Below are 17,500 nucleotides of genomic sequence, written 5' to 3' on the forward strand. Positions count from 1 at the left end.
CATGCGCACAACCAACATGACGTTCTCTCTCTAATAACTTTTCCGCCGGTGACGTCACAGACTATGGGTGACGTCCAATCAAGGGACGCTACTCTTCCGCTAATCTCATTCCCTAGATATTATTGTTTTGGAGTGATTGAGAATATTTTATTATAGATTATGAATTTTAATTAATATTTTTGTCACAGAGTTAAGCCAGAGTGTTGCACGATCGTGTGATGACCTTTATTACAGTGGTATCGACGTGGATGGAAATTACACAGTGATGGCTCGTAACGACACGGATGTTACACAAGTCTACTGCAACTTTACACACCACGGTGAGATGGCAGATCTATATTTAGACGTGTCAGAATAATTGGGCTTCGCGGGCGTCTGTGTATTCATACGTGTTCGTCTTTTATCTCAGCAATGTTAAACTCAAACGAATAATCAACGGTGACGTCATCATGCCATCAGCCAATGGTTTGGCAGCGATAGAAATACTTGCTTTGTTATGTTGGATAAAATCATTTGTTTTCGTTCATCAATACCCACTGGCAGGTAAAAATCATTAAAGATTGTTTTGTTTTTTGTTTGTTTGTTTGTTGGGGTTTTTTTTTTTTGGTTGTTGTTTTTGTTTTTACTTTTTCAGGTTTTTGTTCGTCTTTGGGGGGGGGGGGGGGGGGGGAGTATTTTTACTTTTTAAATATTCTGAACTTGAAATAGTGTCTCTAATGTTAGACTTCATACGTGGTGGGAGAGTGAGCAGGATGTTAGAACTTTAAAAAAATAATATTTCAAAATAAGTTATCTGCCCTTGACAGCTCGTTATTTCCTCCAACCAAGCGCTTCAATCGATGTTGTGCGTGTAAGCAAAATACTCGGAACATCTGCCAGCCAAATAAAACATACGAAGACACAAAACTGTGTGTAACCTTTGACACTGATAGTCTAATTGATATAATTGACTGAGATCTAATCAATAACAGACTGTCTAAAAATGATAACAAAGAGCCGAGTGACGTCATCTTCGTTCATTCTCTTATATTCAATTGAATTGATCTATATTGTCTGGGTGGGGTTCCTGACCTGCCATAGTGGGCAGGGAGGTACATACTATGTCTTCTATCTCCTTATATCTGTTTTCCAACATGCTTTCTGTCCTTGTCATGGAATGAGATATTTTGGTTTTGTCCTGGCCCTGGCCGGAGTCCTGGCTGGGAGGGAAACAGTCAAATGCATAGTTATTGTTTTTGGAGATGATTTTTTTCCGTTGTAAATCATCTCTCTGTTATGAAATTATTATATTTGTTATTTTGAATATATAATTTATGCATTTGAGTGTATTCCTCTTTGTTGGGTTTTGTACTTGTGTCCGGATGAGACTTATAGGTGATATCAGACTAAGTACATTGGTGATATGCTCTTGGAATCTACATCTGATCCCTATTTGTTCCCAGTTCCCCTATGTCTTACTTTTTCTTGGGTGCTTTATTTGTAATTCTATAACTTTTTACTATCCCATTTTCTTCCTTTTTACTGGCGCTGATATAACCTAAATGTGTTGCAAGCGCCGTAAGACGATCTCGCTGGAGCATTTGAAGCGTCTCGTGCCAACCATATTTCGTTAAAACTATTCAGTGTTCAAATCTAAAGCTTTAGAACGCGTTCATTGTGTTGTATCACGTGACGTCTGCCATTCTTTATCTGTCGTCAACATCATCGTCAAATCATCATTCTTATCATCATCTTACATCGAATCATCATTTTCGTCATTATCATCGTGGTTCTCGTCATTGTTGTTATTTTTGATATAGTCCGTCCTACAATCCCGATGGTTTGTACTTGATTTGTACTTTTATTTTATTTTGTCAAACGTAGATGCACACTGTCCTGGCGGGTTCTTCTATCTTGACGTCATCAACACGTGTATCATGCCCAGTCTCGGTGCTGAAACGTGGACCAGGGTGTTTGACTTCTGTGCCAACTACGAGTCAATCCCACTTATCAAGCCACCCTACAACAGTACAAATGTAAGTGGACACACACACATACACACACACGCCCACCCACACACACCCACGCCCACCCACACACACCCACACACACCCACACCCACACACCCACACACCACACACACACACCACCACACACACCCACACCACACACACACACCACACACCCACACACACACACACACCCACCAACACACCCACCACACACAACACACACACCCACACACACACACACCACACACCCACACACCCACACACCACACACCACACACACCCCCCACACCCACCCACACACACACACACCCCACCCACACACACACCCACACACACCACACACACCCACACACACACACACCCATACACACCCACACACACACCGACACACCCACACACACACCCACACACACCCACACACACACCCACACACACACACACCCACACACACACCCACACACACACCCACACACACACCAACACACCCAGCCACACACACACCCACACACCCACACACACACATACACACAAACCACCCAAAGGCCCATTCAGACGTACTGTTAATACATCCAATGTCGGACAGATATTCAGAACCTTTAGGCGAAGTTACAACAACTCGTGAAAACTGAGCGTGTAAACGAGAATTTAACTCATGTCTGAGTGGAAACTGTCAAGAGATGAAATGAGCAGGAAAGTGCCAGAAAACAATGGAGAATAAAAATTTCGCAGCGACGATGAGGGCTCGAACCCGCGACTTTACTGGTACGACAACGCCGCCTGGCCGGAGAGATCGTGACTCTACCTCATGAGCTGCCCACGACCAAATTGTAGATAGCTCACACGGTTGTGCGGCTATGTGGTCTAGTGATATGACACTCGCTTTTGGATCGGAAGGTCATGGGTTCGAGCCTCGCTCGGCGGTTAATTGAGGAAAATGCTCTTTACTCACATTCTCTCACCGTACTCAGGTGTAGAATGAGTACCTGGCCGTTAACAGAGTTGTCTCTGTCCGAAAAAATGATAGTATCGCCTAATAGTCATGTCCCGTCCTACATGTTAAGTGTTGCTGTTGGCCAGGGACCCATTATAAAGTGCTTTGAGCACGTTTAGTGGATATTGCGCTATATAAAAGCTCAATTTTTGTTTTTAAAACCTACAGTTTTTTGGATATCCGCCTGACCATGGATGAGTTAACTGAACGTGCAGATGTTCCATAAGCCTGAAATATGGAGACGTGAAATGTAGGAACTCCTTCCGTTTGTGGGTGTCAATGTCTAGTCGGTATCCATGGCAATTGTGTCTTATTGATGTTATGTGTTTAAATAAAATCAAACAATTTCTTCACTTTATATCAATCATACAAATACACCAAAAGTTGATAGTCTGAGAGAATTTGGTGAGAAGAAATCAAAACTGAATAGAAAACTGCAAAAACCCGTGCTAAATTTGAATAGGATTCATTAGTGTGATGTCACGTCCGCCCAGCAACCAGCAGTTTGGTTCTAAACAAAGAAAATTGGTACTTTTGATACTCCACGGTGGCTAGAACTATGTCACATGTCATGTGATCAGAATGTATAAAAGTCAAAACATGATCAGATTTATAATGTTTTTCTCCTCTGGATTCACTTTTATGCTCGTCGGAGAAGTATTTCATAAGTCGTCCGGTATTGTTCCGATAGTTTAGAGTCAGTTACTAAGTTATAATAAGTCATTACGAGGGAAGTGACGTCACGACTTTTGAAGCCTATTGTATCACACATTGTATACATTATGATCGAGAGGATGTTTACCGACTTGACACGACCTGATGTTTACCGACTTGACACGACCTGATGTTTACCGACTTGACACGACCTGATGTTTACCGACTTGACACGACCTGATGTTTACCGACTTGACACGACCTGATGTTTACCGCTTGACACGACTGATGTTTACCGACTTGACACGACCTGATGTTTAAACGACTTGAACGACTGATGTTTACCGACTTGACACAATCTAACATAGATACGCATCGTCTGGTATTAAAACCCTATTGCCAGTTCAGAAGTGTCGCTTCTTTACTATTTTATCGTCTTATCCGTCTTCCGTCTCGAATATCCTTATTTATCGTCTGAAATACTGATTATCCAGTTCTCCAAAATGTGATTTTAATCAATTACTTCGAAATTCCTGAAAACCGTATTAAATCGAATTTAGCCTAAAATTTGTTTAGATTTAAAACCAATTTATAAAACTTGAACCGTTAATACCTTGTTAATTCCGTTCTCGAAAAGACCCGTTTAAATACTTGAATTTATCCCGTTCTTCAAATATCCCTTGATTTTAATGACCTTCACCTTGGCAAAACAAACAAACCAAAAATAATACAAAATATTTTGTTTTAAACATTCGCGAAGTTCAAGGTTTGAGAGTTTGTTTTGTTGCCAAGATAAGAGTCATTTAAATCGATCGATATTTGAAGGACGAGTTTTCTGGTCAAATTTTTTAATACGAGTTTTAACAGAATACGACCATTATCTGGCTATAGATAGTATGCGCTTTGTTAAGAAGCTCACAACATTGCCATCCGGAAGTAAAACGGACCAACATACAAAACTGTGTGCAACCATGAACGTTTATAGGCAGGTTAATACAGTTTGGTGAGAATTACTCATAAACGCGGATGGCAAAAAACAATAACAAAGACCCGAGTGACGTCAACTTCGAACTATAGCCAAATTGACGAGACACGTTGACTTGACTTGACTTAGATGCCTTTCGCGTCTCGACCGAAAGATCGGGTCGCCTTGGCTGTTTCCAGTATTTCCTGTGTGAGGTGTCTCCAATATTGCCGGTCCTCTGCTAGGGTTCTCAGATTTTCAAGGTCCCCTGCCGTTATGAGACTAATGCTTTGTCCAAGTGTTGTGAGGTTTTTGTTTAGGATCACAGGGAGTGTTGTGATCGGTCTTCCTCTGAAAAGGTTCCCGTGTTTTTGGAAGTATCCCGACATGGCTTGGTTTGCTGGTATGTTTTTGTCCCTGCGTAGTATGTGACCGAAAAGTTGCCATCGTTGTTGTAAAATGTCAAGGGAGATTGGTCTTTCTTTGTGATCTTATAGAGTGATTCATTTGAGATCTTTTTGGGGTATTTGATGTCCAGTACCCTTCTTAGCTGTGTGCGATGGAAGGCATCCAGATGTTCTTCTTCGGATTTTGTCAACGCCCAAGTGCCGCAGTTATACAGAAGTACCGGTTTTACAAGAGCATGGTACAGTTTCAGTTTGGTTTTTCTCTTATTTTGTCACCTCTAATCCATACATTGGTGAGTTTACTGAGTGCGGCGTTTGATAGCTGTTTTCTTCTTTGTACATCCTCGGTGTCTCCAATTAGTGAGCCGACTTTCTTTGTTCTTTTCCATTCCTCTTTGTTCCTCGATATTGTTGTAAATTCGGTTTTATTGGCATTGACTTGGAGGTTATATTTCATGAGGGTATTATGTATGATGTCTATATTTGCTGGTGTTGATCCAAAAAAATCGACATCATCTGCAAAGGCGATTTCTCTAGGGATTGCATTCTCAATATGAGTCGTTGGTTTTGGAATGACTTTTCGAACTTCTTTCAGAGCGTGTTCTAAGTATATTGTGAACAGAATCGGGCTCAGACTATCTCCTTGGGGGGTCCCGATGTTACTTTCGAACTGCGTCTGTTTTGTGGCCCCGTATATCCTTGGTTGTATCTTTGTGTTGCTGAGGAGAAATCGGATTATTCGGAGCTCGTCTTCGTCTACTATTTCTGTTAATATCTCCAAAAGTTTTCCTCTGTCGATCGTATCAAAGGCTGCGGACATATCGATTCCGGTTATTGTTATGGATATGTTTTCTTTGAGTGCCTTTGCTGCCAACCAAGACACGTTGGGTCTTCGTTATCAACAGTTTTCGGTACTCTATCCATTTTCATTCAGAAACTGTAATAAATATCACGTGACATTGAACGTAAGCTTCAATTTAATAATCAAGTACAGACAATTTCGACGTTTCGGGTTTTCCCTTTATCAACAAAATAGGATGAATGAAGCACTACAGATGAATGAGATTTATCACATTCATTCCGTTTTGTTGATAAAGGAGAAACTCAAAACGACCACATAATCTGTTTTCATGTATTAAATTGAAGCTTACATTCAATTTCACGTTCTTTTTTATTTCTTCGAGCTTCGAGCAGCAACATTTACATTTTCATAAACTCTGTAGTGCTTTTAAAAATATTCCTCAAATCCAGTCAGGCCAGAGGTAAGCCCCATTTTTACAGCGTGAAATGGACAATAGCAATTGCTTGCTACCTTTTTGATAGGACGCTGACCTATCGCAAAAGTCCTTTCCACCAGATTTAGTAGACCCAGCTACTCAATCAATGCCGGGTGGACAGAGAGGGGGGTGGGGGTCAGAATAAAACCTCCACTGCACAGGGGACCTTTTTCTTCTTCTTCTTCGTTCCTCTGATGGACATCTATGGCTGGAGTCCGATATCTGCTATGAAGTCTGTGGTACGCTTTAGGTCCTCAGCCTCACCATAGAGCTTTGTGTTGAGTGTTGTAGGGGTGACCCAGTGGTTCGAACGTTGCACGTTGTATAATGGGCAATCCATAAGCACATGTAAAGTGGTTTCATGGTCGGTTCCACATGGGCAATCCATAAGCACATGTAAAGTGGTTTCATGGTCGGTTCCACATGGGCAATCCATAAGCACATGTAAAGTGGTTTCATGGTCGGTTCCACATGGGTAATAAGCACAGGGAACCGATCTCGGTGCCTTTACGTGTGAAACTAGTTCTCTACCAACGGAGGTACCAAGACACCCCCCCCCCTATAATATGACACCTACTTTCTTATCCCCCCCCCCCTTGTACAACTTCATTTTGTACATTCGTCACCCTGGCGTATTTTTGTTAACTCTCTCCTTACCAGACATTTTCAGAATTTTTCCCTGAAACTTCACATTTACCCAAGACACAAATAGATTTTTTTTCTACTCAATCAGAAAAGCAACAAGTACATTCCATACATAATATTGTCCAGTGTCTAATTTTTATCGCTATAACAAAGTATTTTCTTTATAAGTTGTGATGTACAAAGGATATCAGAATGAGAAAATTGTTGGTTGCATCGTACTGAATATGATGATTTCCTATGGATGGTAAGGAGAGGGTTATCGTTATGAGACATTTTGTCTTCACATTTCCTATGGATAGTAAGGAGAGGGTTATGAGACATTTTGTCTTTACATTTCCTATGGATGGTAAGGAGAGGGTTATGAGACATTTTGTCTTTACATTTCCTATGGATGGTAAGGAGAGGGTTATGAGACATTTTGTCTTCACATTTCCTATGGATGGTAAGGAGAGAGAGAGGATTATGAGACATTTTGTCTTTACATTTCCTATGGATGGTAAGGAGAGAGAGAGGGTTATGAGACATTTTGTCTTCGCTTCACATTTCCTATGGATGGTAAGGAGAGAGAGAGGATTATGAGACATTTTGTCTTTACATTTCCTATGGATGGTAAGGAGAGGGTTATGAGACATTTTGTCTTTACATTTCCTATGGATGGTAAGGAGAGGGTTATGAGACATTTTGTCTTCACATTTCCTATGGATGGTAAGGAGAGGGTTATGAGACATTTTGTCTTTACATTTCCTATGGATGGTAAGGAGAGAGAGAGGGTTATGAGACATTTTGTCTTCGCTTCACATTTCCTATGGATGGTAAGGAGAGAGAGGATTATGAGACATTTTGTCTTTACATTTCCTATGGATGGTAAGGAGAGGGTTATGAGACATTTTGTCTTTACATTTCCTATGGATGGTAAGGAGAGAGAGGATTATGAGACATTTTGTCTTCACATTTCCTATGGATGGTAAGGAGAGAGAGAGGGTTATGAGACATTTTGTCTTTGCATTTCCTATGGATGGTAAGGAGAGAGAGGATTATGAGACATTTTGTCTTCACATTTCCTATGGATGGTAAGGAGAGAGAGGGTTATGAGACATTTTGTCTTTACATTTCCTATGGATGGTAAGGAGAGAGAGGATTATGAGACATTTTGCCTTTACATTTCAGCCTATTGTAGCTTTGATGGAATCCATCCGTGCCTTTGACTCCAGTGATAAATTCTTCACGGGAAAAGTTGATCCCTTAAGAAGGTACTAGAAATGGTGTTAATAGAGAAATATGAGTCCTTATATATAGAACATTCCATGTTAATAGAGAAATATGAGTCCTTTTATATAGAACATCCCAAGTTAATAGAGAAATATGAGTCCTTATATATAGAACATTCCATGTTAATAGAGAAATACGAGTCCTTATATATAGAACATTCCATCTTAATAGAGAATTATGAGTCCTTATATATAGAACATTCCACGTTAATAGAGAAACATGAGCCCTTTTATATAGAACGTTCCATGTTAATAGAGAAATATGAGTCCTTATATATAGAACATTCCATGTTAATAGAGAAATACGAGTCCTTATATATAGAACATTCCATGTTTTAGAGAAATACGAGTCCTTATATATAGAACATTCCATATTAATAGAGAAATATGAGTTCTTATATATAGAACATTCCACGTTAATAGAGAAATATGAGTCCTTTTTTATATATAGAACATTCCACGTTAATAGAGAAATATGAGTCCTTTTTATATATAGAACATTCCACGTTAATAGAGAAATATGAGTCCTTTTTATATATAGAACATTCCACGTTAATAGAGAAATATGAGTCCTTTTTATATATAGAACATTCCATCTTAATAGAGAATTATGAGTCCTTATATATAGAACATTCCATGTTAATAGAGAAATATGAGTCCTTATATATAGAACATTCCATGTTAATAGAGAAATATGAGTCCTTATATATAGAACATTCCATGTTAATAGAGAAATATGAGTCCTTATATATAGAACATTCCATGTTTTAGAGAAATACGAGTCCTTATATATAGAAACATTCCATATTAATAGAGAAATATGAGTTCTTATATATAGAACATTCCACGTTAATAGAGAAATATGAGTCCTTTTTATATATAGAACATTCCACGTTAATAGAGAAATATGAGTCCTTTTTATATATAGAACATTCCACGTTAATAGAGAAATATGAGTCCTTATATATAGAACATTCCACGTTAATAGAGAAATATGAGTCCTTATATATAGAACATTCCACGTTAATAGAGAAATATGAGTCATATATAGCACATTTCCATAGATTTAATAATCTCAATCTCAGCACGTGATATTGAACGAAAATTCTGTTTTATACAGTACAAGACGCCTTTATGCGTCCCTATAAAAATATCCCCTTGTGGTTGTGGTGGTGATCGTTCATTTGATTCCATTTGTGTTAATGTTTTTATTTCTTCCCCGGAACAAATTGTCCCAATGATAAACATGATCTTACCTATTACATCATTGATATAAATAGACACCAGTCAAAAGTAATTTTCGCTAGAAATGTTTTGTCCTTTGCTGTAGAAAATGAAAGCAAACACAAATAGGTATCGTAATTCGAATTTAAATCTTATCCCATTCTTTGGCATCGTCCTCACCCCTGCATGTCACCCAAATGACCTAGCAAGTTACATACATTTTCCCTCAGCAACACGTTTTCCTGGATTGACGGATCGTTAAACAACGAGGCGTTGGAGTCGACCATTTCCCCAAACGTGTCCCACTACATAGACCAACCGTTCCAGCTGTGGTATCGATACAGTCACGTCCTCGGATACGCCTTCCCATTCTCCTTTGCCGGATTTGCATGTGTGAAAGAACTCTCATCCAATGGTCAGTTGATGTGTGCGGCTATGTGGTCTGGTGGTGTGACACTCGCTTTCGGATCGGATGGTCCTGGGTTTGAGTCTCGATCGGCGCATGGTTGAGTGTTTGGAAAATGTTTTTCATTCACATTCTCTCACTGTTCTCATGTGTAAAATGAGTACCTGGCCGTTAACAGCGTTGTCTCTGTCCGAAATATTTTTTATTGTAACATCGCCTAACAGGCGCCATGTAACGTCTTTCGTGTAAAGTGTTGCCATGGACACCTTGTAAGCGGTTTGAGCATGTTTAGTGGATTTTGCGCTATATGAAAGCTCAAGCTCAATTTATCAATTCTTCTTTCTGACCACTTGTACGTTCTGGCTAACGCGGAAACCCGTTTTGTTTCCAATTTTCCGGCTGATCTTGTTCAGTGTGTTGAGTGCTTGTTCAAAAGCAACAGTTAAGAGAAGTTAGGTGAATACAGGTATCCATTTCTATGATTTAGGGGCGACGCCAATACTCTTCAACAGTCATGACGTCACTTCCCTCGTAATGACGAATGGCAACTTAGTAACTGGCTCTAAACTATCGGTACAATGGCGGACGCCCCTATGAAATATTTTTCCGACGAGCATAAAAGTGTATCCAGAGGAGAAAAACATTATAAATCTAATCATGTTTTGACTTTTATATATTCTGATCACAAGACAGCATGAAGAATAAAAAGTACAGATTTTCTTTATTTAGAACCAAGATGGCCGCCGTTGCTGGGCGACGTGACATTAGACTATTGAATCCAATTGATCAATAGACGCTTTTTATTAAATATTTTAAAAACATGTTCATTAACCAACAAAAAAAGAACTTTTATATAGAGCATATCTAGTATACGTTCTCAAAGAGAACAAATGGGTCACAAATGGGTCCATGACCAACAACAACACCTAACATGTAGAAAGAGGCATGTCGCCTGTCATGCGATAATACAATTGTTTTTTCGACAGGGACAACGTTATTAACGGACAGGTACTCATTTTATACTTGGGTATGGTGAGAGAATGTGAGTATAGAGTCTATTCCAAGGACTCAACTATGCGCTGAGCGAGGCTCGAACCCAGGAACTTCCGATACGAAATTGAGTGTCATCCTAGAAGACCACATAGCCGCACGATATAAGATGTTCAGGTTTTGTTTTAATTTGAGCTAAGAGCGTCCTACAAAGGGCACTTTTCCACGGTGGCGACGAAGTCACTTTCCCACGGTGGCGACGAAGTCACTTTCCCACGGTGGCGACGAAGTCACTTTCCCACGGTGGCGACGAAGTCACTTTACCACGGTGGCGACGAAGTCACTTTACCACGGTAGCGACGAAGTCACTTAACCAAGGTGGCGACAAAGTCACTCTACCAAGGTGGCGACGAAGTCATTTTACCAAGGTGGCGACGAAGTCACTTTACCACGGTAGCGACGAAGTCACTTTAACAAGCAAGCGACAAAGTCACTTTACCAAGGTGGCGACGAAGTCACTTTACCAAGGTGGCGACGAAGTCACTTTACCAAGATGGCGACAAAATCACTTTACCACGGTGGCGACTCATATGGGAGTGGCTGGTCTCCGACTAGGACATTCAGTTTACGGGTGTGCCAACCACTGCATAAGTGAAATGCAGTGGCCACGGTTTTTGAAGTGTTCATCTTCAGGTACCACTTGTCAAAGTAGGATTTGAGTCTGGTGACGTCCTCGCTGAGTACGCTCTCGAGACGGGTCCACACTTTACTCTGAGTAACGAGTGCCCAGTCGTCTGCGTATCCCAGCCTCAGGGAGGAAGTGTTCGGCATATCGCTAATGTAAACGTTAAACAACATTGGCGCAAGTACCGACCCCTGAGGGACCCCATTCTTCAATTTCCTAACTTTGCTCGTGACGTCTCCCAGCGCGACGTGGAATTGCCTTTCCCCTAAGATCGAAGAGAACAACTTCAAGGTCTTTTTGCACCTTATGATTTTTGCAAGTTTGAGCATTAACCCATCGCACCAGACCGTATCGTACGCCGCTGATAGGTCTATAAACACAGCACCTGTTTGCTGTTTTCTCTCGAACCCGTGCTCAATATGCTCTGTAAGGGCAATGACCTGCTCCGTGGTGCACCTCCCTTCCCTGAAGCCTGCCTGCTCTGGTGGCAGGGCAGCGTCTAGGACCGGCCCCATCGGTTTAATAGAACACGCTCCAACAATTTGTAAAGACAGCTCAGCAGCGATATGGGTCTGTAACTGTCTGCCTCCTTCGCCGGCTTCCCTGGCTTCAGGATGGCAACTATCTTCGCGTGCTTCCATACTTGTGGAAGCTTTCCTTTTGCAAGGACGTCAGACATTGCCTCTGCTAGCCAGGCCCGTGCCCTGGGGCCCAGATGCGTCACCATATCGGGATATACACCATCTATCCCTGCTGCTTTGCCGTTCTTTACTTCGCTAATGGCTGCACCCACTTCTCGGGGACTGAACGGGGCCGTCCAGTCCGACTCCTCCGCAGGTAGCGAGTCCAAAATCGTACGGTACGCCTTGCGGACACCGCGCTCAAAAGCCTGATTAGGGACCCGCTTACTACGGTTCTTAATATTCTTGGCAATTGTGTCTGCCTCGCATTCCGGTGCAGCCTTCGCGAAATTCCGATCTGGGTCCAATTTCTTTATCAAACGCCAAGCGTGGCGGCTGGAGTGTGTAAAGTCGAGACTTTCCACGGTCTCCTGCCACCGTTGCTTCCTTCCCTCTGCCAGAGACTGAAGTAGTCTATCGGCTGTGTCCTGGGACTGGGTCTGCTGGTACTCTCGGTACAGCTCTTCCGACTCTGCTGTCCAGCAAGGGGTGTAGAATTTCCGCTTGCCCCGTGGAATAGAGCGTTGAGCGCTCTTAACCAGTAGCCTACTAAATCTGGTTATATTCTTGGACTTGGGAGGAATGGCAGGGCAGACCTGCTCGATATAGGAACTGAATTCCTCCCAGTCAGCCTTCCTGAAATTCCATCTGCAAAGTGGGAGAGACTGCACCCTCGGTATTGTCACCCCAGCTGTGACAAGAACCGGCCTGTGCTGGCTATGCGGAAAGTCCCCGAGGACTGTCCGCTTCACCTGCAGCGGTTCACCGTTCGCGCCTTTCGTTACGAGGGTGAGGTCTGGAGTATACTCCTTCTTATGGCGGGTACCCCGGAAGGTACCCTTGGCTGTAGGATCGTACACTAGGTGTAGATCGTTACAGTCCATCCATGAGCGGAGTTGTCTTCCTGCCTCGTTGCAGTCTCGGTAGCCCCATTCGTGATGGTGGCTATTAAAGTCTCCCAGACAGATGGAAGGATGGCTGACCACCGGTACCGGTGGTGTAGTCCAAGTCGCTCTAGGTGGTTTGTAAATATTATGCAAACACAGTCCACCTACTTCCACGGAAATTCGGTTCACCCCATTGCTGTCCGTTACGCTCTCAATGACCCTTACCTTCGATGGCTCTTTAGCGTAAACGCTAACCCCTCCTTTGAGCCTCGAGGTGTCCTCGCGTTGGACCACCGTATAGCCTGGGATCTGGAATCGGGAAGATTGCGCGCCTGAATAAAGGTGGGTCTCCTGTAACAGGAGGATATCTACGCAATGAACGGCCAATAGCTTTGATAAAAGCTCATTTTTTGCCATACTCTGGCTCTCGACGTTCAGGGACAATATACGCGTCAGCTCGCCATCCCCGCCGTCGCATTTTCCGATCGGCAGGCCGCGAATCGATTGATGCATGGGACGTTTGCTTTTTTCTCGGACGTGCCGACGACCCGGGCGACACGAACGCGGTATTATTTGGCTAGGCGGCAGACCGCTTCGCCATTGGTGGGACTGATTAGGACTCGACAAAATATTTAGGGGTGACGTTGGATCGCAGCCTTACCTATCGGGTCCATCTCGAAGGGGTTGCCCGGAAGATAGAGAAGCGGAATAGTCTTCTGAGGAAGCTGGCGGGATCGACTTGGGGCGCTAGCCAAGCGCTCCTGAGAACATCCGCCCTGGCACTATGCTATTCCACCGCGGAGTATTGCGCTCCAGTGTGGGGTAGAAGCAGAAACGTTGAGAAGGTGGATGTAAAACTTCGCAAGTCGATGCACATAGTGTCGGGAACGCTAGCAACAACCCCTAGAGAATGGGGCCCGGTAATGGCAGCGATCCAGCCCCCGATGTCCGGAGGGAGACCATTACGGGAAACTGGCTGAGTAAGATCAAAGAGAGAGGGAATGGGGATACCCCTCTCATGCGCATAATGAACGGTGCCCCCGTTTCGAGCCGAAATAAGTCCCGGCAACCCTTGTACGCAGAATCCCTGACTACGGACAGAGCTGCACATACGAGATGGAAGTCGGTTTGGACGAATTCAATCCCTCGTGGGGGCGGGGACCTACACTCCTCTAAGCTTGGTGAGAAGTTGCCAGGCTTTGATACCAGTAAGAGGAGACACTGGGTAGCTGCGAATCGGCTTCGGTCGAGGAGCTGCCTAACGGCCGGTGCGTTACATCAGTGGGGTCTAACTTCCTGTCCTTTATGTCCACGCTGTGGACAAGAACCCGAAACGGCAGAGCATCTAGTCGAAAGGTGTGTTGTGACGATGCTACCAGGCGGGTTCGCGACGGTGCACGAATGCGGACCGGACTTTGCTGATTGGGTCGATCGTCATAACATAATAGTGTGAACCATAAGAAGCTGTTACCACGGTGGCGACAAAGTCACTTTCCTACTGTGGCGACGAAGTCATTTCCCCACGGTGGCGACGATGTCATTTCCCCACGGTGGCGACAAAGTCACTTTACCACAAAGGCGACGAAGTCACTTTCCTACTGTGGCGACGAAGTCACTTTCCCACGGTGGCGACGAAGTCACTTTAACGGTGTATCTGCATTTAATCGCCTTATATTTCTCTACCACTTGGTCCTTTCTGTCTTCGTTGTGAATGAGATTATTTGGTGTTGTCCTAGCCCTGGCGAAGTTTTTAGCTGATGGGGTGAGATGATAAAATGCATTGTATTTGTTATGAAAAATGCTTTATTTTGCCCTGTACATCATCTTTCTCTTGGGTGTTAGTTAGACCTTGAGTGTATTTCCCTTGGTGGGATCCTTTGCTTGTATTTGGATGAAACTTTTTGGTGACCTTAAATTAAGTACATTGATATTTTGCTCTTGGAATCTACGAGTTCTGCTATCTGAGATAGATCATTCGTCTTACTTTTCTTGAATTCTTTCAACTGTAAAACCAGAATTCTTTGACTCTTCTATTTTTCTTTCTTTTCCCTAGCGCTGATTTGACCTAAATGTGCTACAGGCAAAGCAAAATCCTTAGAAACAAAAATTAACGTAGCACAATGTCAAGTCAATGTGCACAAAGTTGAGGAAAGACAATTGTAGTGTAGGCCAGGTACACTTTTACATCTGAGTATGGAGAGGAAGAGTGAGTAGGGAGGCTTATCCAATAAGTTTTATTAGCTTCACTGTTACTGGGATATAGCTCTTAGGAATAAAAATAAGGGACGATTGTGTCTCAGTAGTAATAAGCTGCTAGAAGCTGTGGACTGTAAAAAGTAATAAACAAAATTGAATATAACAGCTTCAAAAAAGAACAAAATACCAAATACGGAACGTTTCAGGCTCAAACCCCTTCTTCAGCCAACAAAAACAATAAAGGTACAAATAAATTACTAAATAATAATCTTGGAAAGATTTTCTTCAACAGAGAGGTCCGACCACATTTCTCTGTCGTCAGACTGGAATTTAATAATGCATTTATGTCTCTATTGTTTATTGTTGTTGGCTGAAGAAGGGTTATGAGCCCGAAACGTTTCGTATTTGGTATTTTGTTCTTTTATGAAGCTGTACATAAATTTCCTTTTCGATGAATAAAGTACATATTATTATTATCATTATTATTATTATTATTATTATTATTATTATTATTATTATTATTATTATTATTATTATTATTATTATTATTATTATTATTATTATTATTATTATTATTATTATTATCATTATCATTATCATTATCATTATCATTATCATTATCATTATCATTATTATTATTATTATTATATTATTATTATTATTATTATATATTATTATTATTATTATTATTATTATTATTATTATTATTATTATTATTATATTATTATTATTATTATTATTATTATTATCATTATCATTATCATTATCATTATCATTATCATTATTATTATTATTATTATTATTATTATTATTATTATTATTATTATTATGTTATATCAATTTTTAATTCTTTTTACAGTCTCTCAGTAAACCACATCATTTCCTTGCCGTGTAAAGTATGATCTTTCCTTTTTCTAAGCGTTCACATTCCATGACTTTTGAAATCCAACAGCTTCTAACACTTCAACATTCTTGCCTCAATTTTGCCGTGTAAAATTCCTGTTGAAATGGGTCACACCATGGCAGGCTTTCTGTTAACTGTAATTATTTATTACACATCAATGCTATTGTAGGTCCGTACCCTTTGATGCCCAAACTATTCTGTACGTCTGACAAGTACATTGCACAATCATCAAATCTGAAATTCCAAAGCAGCCAAATGACCTTGACATTGTGTGTTGAAGTCTGCAAAGGACAACAAGGTGCCTGGCGGTTTGCCTTGGTGCAGGGAGACGAGTGTGCATGTGCCGATACAGCTGACAGTGAGTTCAATCTTTGCTATTATTCCACCCCTCTCCCTAAATAGTTAACGAGGAATGATTCCAAGTTTACAATAACAATTTGTGACGTCATATTATCAAACGTTGAATTTCACTAAAATTAGATTTTGAACATAGAAGTATCGTTTAACTATTTATGAAAATGTCTTTTACTCAGAGATGATGAGGGGGAGAATAAACGATTTCTTACACTCTTGCGATTTGGAATTCGAACTTTGTTCCCAACGCTTACTCGCAAGCTCGTGCAGAGGTTAAGAACACCAAAAAGCAAGAGTGTAAAAATTGAATATTATTACACCATTTACGTTTTGGGAAAATCCGAATTTACTTTTACACAAAGCAATACGATTACGGGGCGTCCTATTATCTTCTGTAGAAAAAAAAAGTCCTATTATCTTCTGTAAAAAAAAAGTCCTATTATCTTCTGTAGAAAAAAAAAGTCCTATTATCTTCTGTAAAAAAAAAGTCCTATTATCTTCTGTAAAAAAGTCCTATTATCTTCTGTAAAAAAAAAGTCCTATTATCTTCTGTAAAAAAAAAAGAACGTAGGAGTTCAAAATAAATCTTCACCAGCACACATTCAGTTTTACTAAAATAAGACGGTTGTTGTCGCGCATTGATATCGTAAGCACAATCAGTGGCTAACCGTGCTACTCTTGGGTTTTGACAACACAGATCAAGGGAAACCTGGGGGGGGGGGTCAAGCTAAAATACATTAAAAATTGCTTGTGACGTCATTGTATTGTGGACTTCAACCGACGTATGTTCATTCACAAGTCTGTTATCTCAATTACAGGCTTGATTTTTAATGCTTGTAATTGACACTACTTTGCTTTCATTTGAGCACATTTCCATTACAACAATGAGCCCGAAACAATTTGGGTTATCAGACCTGCAAATTTGTACCCGTCGGCGTTATCGATTCATATCGAAGGGGAAAGTAAGCGGCTATTTG

At 41.3% G+C, this 17,500-nt stretch overlaps 1 protein-coding gene across 1 annotated transcript in view; it reads left to right on the plus strand.

Moving 5' to 3' along the window:
* The window catches only part of LOC144957218 (uncharacterized), a 34,310-nt gene that overhangs the window by 10,412 nt on the left and 6,398 nt on the right, over positions 1–17,500 (plus strand). Inside the window, exons 6-10 of the mRNA XM_078888277.1 lie at positions 189–320; positions 1,864–2,015; positions 8,097–8,179; positions 9,652–9,836; positions 16,339–16,527. Of these exons, the coding sequence (XP_078744403.1) occupies positions 189–320; positions 1,864–2,015; positions 8,097–8,179; positions 9,652–9,836; positions 16,339–16,527 (741 nt within the window). The remainder of the gene's footprint in view (positions 1–188; positions 321–1,863; positions 2,016–8,096; positions 8,180–9,651; positions 9,837–16,338; positions 16,528–17,500) is intronic.

This window comes from Berghia stephanieae, chromosome 11 (assembly GCF_034508935.2).
Source record: "Berghia stephanieae isolate SIO BIC M18660-M18661 chromosome 11, UCSD_Bste_1.3, whole genome shotgun sequence".
NCBI classification, from domain to species: domain Eukaryota; kingdom Metazoa; phylum Mollusca; class Gastropoda; order Nudibranchia; family Aeolidiidae; genus Berghia; species Berghia stephanieae.